The 6000-nt window shown below is 46.1% G+C and overlaps 1 protein-coding gene across 1 annotated transcript in view; it reads left to right on the top strand.

Moving 5' to 3' along the window:
* The first annotated feature begins 3609 nt into the window (after nucleotides 1-3609).
* The window catches only part of KPNA3 (karyopherin subunit alpha 3), a 118779-nt gene continuing 116388 nt past the window's right edge, over nucleotides 3610-6000 (top strand). Inside the window, exon 1 of the mRNA XM_059730964.1 lies at nucleotides 3610-4256. Within this exon, the coding sequence (XP_059586947.1) occupies nucleotides 4203-4256 (54 nt within the window). The 5' untranslated portion in view covers nucleotides 3610-4202. The remainder of the gene's footprint in view (nucleotides 4257-6000) is intronic.

The following is a 6000-nucleotide window of genomic DNA, read 5'->3' as shown; positions in this document are numbered from 1 at the left end:
TTCCACTGCTGTGCTGCTGCAAAGGTTGTCCCACAGCCTGCAAGTGTGTTGGTGGTTCTTTTTGCCCAGTTGCAGCACTTTGCACTTGTCTTTGTTGAACTCCACCCTATTTGTGATGGGCCCCTCTAAGTGCCCCTTCACTAAGTCTGCACTAACAGTTGATGGGCTGGTGTCCCTCCTATGTCCACCTATGGTCCAATTGGGAGACTTGTCTTGGTCTGTGTCTAGGAATACAGATGCAAAGAACTCATTGAAGAGCTCAGCTTTGTTCCCCCTCTCTGTCACCAATTGCCCTAGTTTGTCCTGTAGGGGTCCTATGCTACCCTGCACCTTCCTTTTTCTCCCTATATACCTGAAGAAGATCTTTTTGTTGTCCATAATTTTTGTCACCAGCTTAAGTTCTAATCCTGCTTTGGCCTTCCTAACTGATTCCTTGCAAGTGCGAGCCAGGGAGTTACTCCCTTTTTCCACAGCCTGTATACCTCTTTCTTTGAACTTAGGCTTTCCTGGACTTCCCTGTTCAACCAAGAGGGCTTCTTGGCCCCTTTGCCCTCTTTTATGCACAATGGGATTGTCTCCTGCACCCGAATGATTGCTCCCTTGAGGAACGACCACCCTTCCTGGACCCTCATTTCGCCAATGCTCTTGCGCTTTAACGCCTCACTAACTAATCTCCTGAGCACACTGAAGTTAGGCTTTCTGAAGTCTAGCATTTCAGCCTTGCTGGTTAGTTTACCCACCCTTTGCCGGATAGTGAATTCAATCAATCGATGGTCACTATCCCCTAGGTTACCTTGTGCCTGCAGATTCCCCACCAGGTCATCCCCAGTCGCTAACACCAAGTCCAGCAAGGCATTTCCCCTCATGGGATTGTATGCCTCCTGTGTTAGGTGGAGGTCTGGTATGCAGGTTAAGTACTTACGTGAGTGGTTAGATTTGGCTGACTGCTTCTCCCAGCAGATGTCAGGGTAGTTTAGGTCACCCATGACAACCATATCTGTCAACCGTGAGGCCTCTGAGAGCTGTCTGGAGAAGTCCTGGTCTAGCTCACCCTCCTGGTGTGGCGTTCTATAGTAGACCCCCACTACCAAGTCACTTTTTCCCTGACCCTTGTATCCTGACCCACAGTACCTCATTTTGGCCCTCCTGATCCCATCTTGATTTATAGAGGATATATATTGCTCCTTAACAGAGAGCAACACCCCCCCCCCCCCCGGATGGCAACTGCTGACTGGAAGGATGGATGAAAAGACCACCTGTGCCCCTGACTTCCTAAGCATGGCCCCCAGAGCCTACTCATGACACAGTTTGGACTACTCCTGGCCGCATCATTTGTTCCCACATGGACAAGAACCATGGGATAGTAATCAGAGGGCTGGATATGGTCAGGAATCCTTGCACTGATGCCCCGGGTCCTGGCTCCGGGTAAGCAGCAAACTTCTTGTGCCATGGGATCTGGTTGACAGCTAAGCCCCTCTGTACCTCTCGAGGGAATTGCCCACCACAATGACCTGGCATCTCTTCCTCCAGCTGCTTGGTTGTCACTCAGCCTGCCTGGTGTTTGTTGTCTTCCCTTGTGGCTTTAGCATCCTCCAGTGCTGCCAGGGCTTCGTATCTGTTCCCCAGTTGCATTGAGGAAGCGGTCACAGCAGCTAAAGTCTTATATTTAGGAACACAGGAATTGACAAACTTGATCAAATCAGTGGTCTCTGAAGAGAAGCATCCTGTCTCTGACAGTGGCCAGCACCAAACATTTTAAGATGAAGATGCAAGGAACCCTGCAGTGGACAGATCTGAAATAACTTACCTCCAGGGAATTTCTTCTTGACCACAGTGGTTAGAGATTAGGCCTTACTGTAGACAAGGTTATATCCCTGTCAAATCACTTGATTTAATATCTCTATCTATAGATTAATATCTGCCCATAAGAGTATCTTTGTTATCCATATCAATTTCAGATCTTTTGAAACTGGTTAATTTCTTGCTTTCAGTAGCATGTCTGTTTACATGGACTGTAATCCAGGTTCATTTATAAGAGACACTCAGTTTGCTGGGGATTGGGTGGGGAGGGCTGTGAAGTTTTGTGCTTTGTTGGCTATCTTTTAAGCTTTATGGCAGAGGACAGAGAACCTTTGATAAGTGCATGCTGCCCCCTTTATAATATATCTAAATTAAATCAATATCCAATCTACAGATCAATCAAGCATGTGTGAAAATGTATTTCTGGACATCAGTTTTTTATTTAGGATCATAAGAAAGTAGACTGGCAGGGACCTCATAAACTCAAGGCAAGATCACCCCTAACAAACCATCCCAGCCAAGTGGCTGTCTAACCTATTCTTGTAAATTCTCAAGGATGGAGATCTCACAACTTCTCTAGGTAGCCTGTTCCAATGCTTGACCATCTTCATAGTCAGAAATTTCCTCCTAGTATCCAACCTAAATTTCCACTGCTGCAGCTTTGCAATACAACTAGTCCTGACCCTGCTACCACAGTCCATCTCAGGGGTACTGAACCTTTGGCTCGCAGACAGATCAGGCCCCCAGTGCTATGTCATGGCTTGTGGTTCTCCCCATGCTAGATCAGGTGCACCAGAATAGCGCAGGGCCTAATCCTGGCATGCAGGGGGAAGAGGTGGTGTGGGGCCCCAGGGCTCGATCCCAGCATGCAAGGCTGGGTGGGGGTGGCGTGGCACCCCAGGGCCTGATCCCAGCATGCAAGTCCAGTCTAGCCTGTGGACTGACCCTACCCCACTGATCTGGCCCAGGAGGCCAAAACATTGAGCGCCACTGGTATATCTCCACCCTCTCCCTAGTCGCCCTTCAGGCATTTGAACATAGTCTTGTCTTCAAACTAAATAACCCTAGCCCTTTCAGCCTATTTGATACTTCCCAGTTTTCTTGAAGGCTCTTTTGTTACTGTAACGTGAGACAGCATGGTAAGACACTCCCGGTCTGAAGTCCCTGAGATTCCTGTCTAGACTAGTGCTCCAACTGTAGCTAAACTGTGGGAAGTGGACAACAAATCTAAGGTAGACATCCCCCAGGAGTCAGAGCTAGATTTTGAACCAATAATTCCTGCTTCATAGTACAGTCATCTCATGCCTCTCTTACACTCACAAGGTTCTGAGGACTGAGAGGGATAACACTTCTCAGACCAGAGCACCTGCTCCACTTTCTACTTGATAGCAAATTCTCATCATTCATAACAATTATTTTATTTAATTTATATGCCACCCTCCCAAACAAAAAGGCTCAGGGCAGCTTCTAATAAAAACAAGATACATGATAAAAATGTAGAAATTGAAAAAAGGTAAAAATTATAATTGCATATATTGTCAAGCTATAGAAAACCAGCTATTTCTCCCAGGGCATTTGTAAGGATTCATATTATTGCTTCTTGATTCTGTCCCTACAAGTGAAACACCTGAATGCAATCAGGCAGAAATTCTTTTCAGTGCCTCTAAACTGAGGGAAAGCAGCTGAATCACATTAGTGACTCAGCTAATTGGCCAAGTGGCCTCATTAATCTCAAGTAAGCAAACCATGGGAATGCATAAGAGGTCAAGCTAGGTTAGAAAAAAAGAGTTAAGGTGAGATTCACAAAGGGATTGAAGTGCTTGTAAGAATCTATAACCCCAAGATCAGTGTGCAGCCTTTGTACAGGGTGAATAGAAAGAGTTAGGACTTGGTTATAGCATGGATGTGGTAATTTCCAGCATTAAGGGATTTGTGCATGTTCTGCCCATTTTCTCTCGTGTTGATATGTTCTGAAGAATTATACCAGCAAGGCCACTGTGGACTTGCTCCCCTGTGCTTGGATTCAAGCTCTGATTCTCCAGTATGCCTGCAAGAAGCTACTAGCAACAAGCCTAGAATGGCTTTGCTGGATTACTTCCTGGTGTGAAGCATGTTAGTTGGTGGGATGTGAGCAGGGTATGCTCAGTGCCAGGATTTGTTGCTGATGCCATGTAGACAGGATTGTAGAGCCCTCTGAATGGGATTTGCAGAGCTGGCATGCTTAGCAGGGAGTTGCCTAAAGTAACTAATAGGACATGGTAGAGGCAGGATTGTACCTTATTCCATCTTTCTTGGGTGAAAATAAAGGGGGATTACTCATCCAGTAACTAGTTAGCTGAAGTACTCCCCTAGGTATGTCGGAGTAGGCAATACCACCACCTCTTCCTTTGGCTTCAGTTTCTATGAAGCTCAATCTACTACACAGTTCTGAGTGTCAACCCAACCAGGGCCTGCAGGTGAGTCGGGCCTTAAACTACAGTAAGTGCTGAATGGTTTAGCACTGTCATGACCAAACTCATTCTGGGTGTGTCCAGAAGCAAAACGTTGCCTGGGGAACTTTCATGTAAAAATGTAAGCGCCTATAAGGTTTAGTTCCTTCCCAAGCTTAGGCTTGAAAGAGCTGTCTCTCTTGCATTTTCTGTTTGTTTGTTTGTTTTCTTAAAGCATATGAATATATTACCATATTTACTGGAATCCAAGATGAGGGGTTTTTCTCCAAGTCAGTATGAGAAAGGAGAAGGGGCAGTCTCATTTTAGATTGGAGTACTGGCCTGGGGCAAGCAGAGGCTCAATTCTGGCTTTGGCACCAGGGTCGAGGTCAAAGCCAGAACCGAGTTGCTGCTTGTTCCAGGCTGGAATAGCTCATTTGATGGGGGAAGAAGCATCCATCTGGGGGGAGGATGGGGAAGACCTGCAGCTTTCTCTGCCCCCTGTTGCCCCCTCCATACCTATGTTTGCACCCTTCTTCCCCCTTCTTGCCCTCTGCTCTGGTTCCTGTCCCTCTAGCCCCAACCTCACTCAGCTAAGGACTACTGCTTCCCTTGGCCAGGCTAAGCTGGGGCTTAGGCTGTGCTGCTTCTGGCTGCCTCAGAGGAGCAGAGTTGCAACAGACTGGTAAAGGGAGGGGCAGATGGCAGGAGGGGGGTTGTGGGGGTGGTAGGCTATGGGGGACCAGGGAGTGGGGACAGCAGGGGGTGGTGGGGCAGGCTGCAAGGGGGAGCAGGGGAGGGGTCAGAGGATTGTGGGGGATGCACAAGCATGGAGAGTAAAGGACAAAAGGGCAGTGGGAGCAGGCACAGGCACAGAGGGGCAGGTGGCAGGATGACCCCTTGCCCCTGCCACTGCTTTCCCCACCACAGCTTCTGTGGGGATGAGTTTAGGGCATCCTTCCATTGATTACATTCTGCACATAGAATATTTTAAGTTTGTTATAATTTTCTATGTATAGAATCTAATTACAGGAAGGAGGATTATCTTAAATTCAAGTAGCCTTGGATTTGGGTAAATACTGTAACTAAGGTGTTTTAAGTCTGTATTCCCTCCAGGGTTAGGCAGAAGCTGAGCAGAGGTTATAAGAGCATGCTTCTGGACTTAGGTGCCTGGACTGGGAACTAGGCCAACCTAGATACTTGAGTCTTTTGTGGATCTAGCCCTTAATGAGCCATGTCAGACAAGGAACCTACTGTTGAGAAATGAAATCTGCCATTGCTGTAAAATTAGACTCTCCTCCACATTGTAGTTATGTTAACTGTGTGAATGCAGATGTAACTGTTGACTTTGGACTATTATTTTAATTTACAAATGCTGAGCCCTGAGTAACTAAGAATAAAATTAGGAACCTCAGACACTTTTTTTTTAAGCCTTGAAATTTTGACAAATGTGTCTGGCCAGCTGTGTTGCCCCAGCCTTTCCTCTCCAAATGTACTAGTGTTAAGACAAAATAGAACACCAAATAGTTGGAAGGGGAGAAAAACTTAAGAAATCAAGTAGCTGCCTCTTGCAATTCCTGTGTTCTGAAGTTTGCAGATATATTATTAACTGGGATGTTTTAAGTCTGTACTCCCTGCAGAAGAGAAAAGCAATAATGAAATTGTTAACAAAAGTGCCTTATCTACACTGAATGTAGATTTGCTCTTTTCAATTTTTTCTATCTTTTTCACTGATAAGTTTTATGTAATTTCCATATTTTCTGAGATGTCT

The sequence above is a fragment of the Alligator mississippiensis genome, chromosome 1, assembly GCF_030867095.1.
Source record: "Alligator mississippiensis isolate rAllMis1 chromosome 1, rAllMis1, whole genome shotgun sequence".
In the NCBI taxonomy this organism is placed as follows: Eukaryota; Metazoa; Chordata; order Crocodylia; family Alligatoridae; genus Alligator; species Alligator mississippiensis.
Note: the sequence above shows the minus strand (reverse complement) of the source record. Positions and strands in the feature narration are given on the sequence as shown.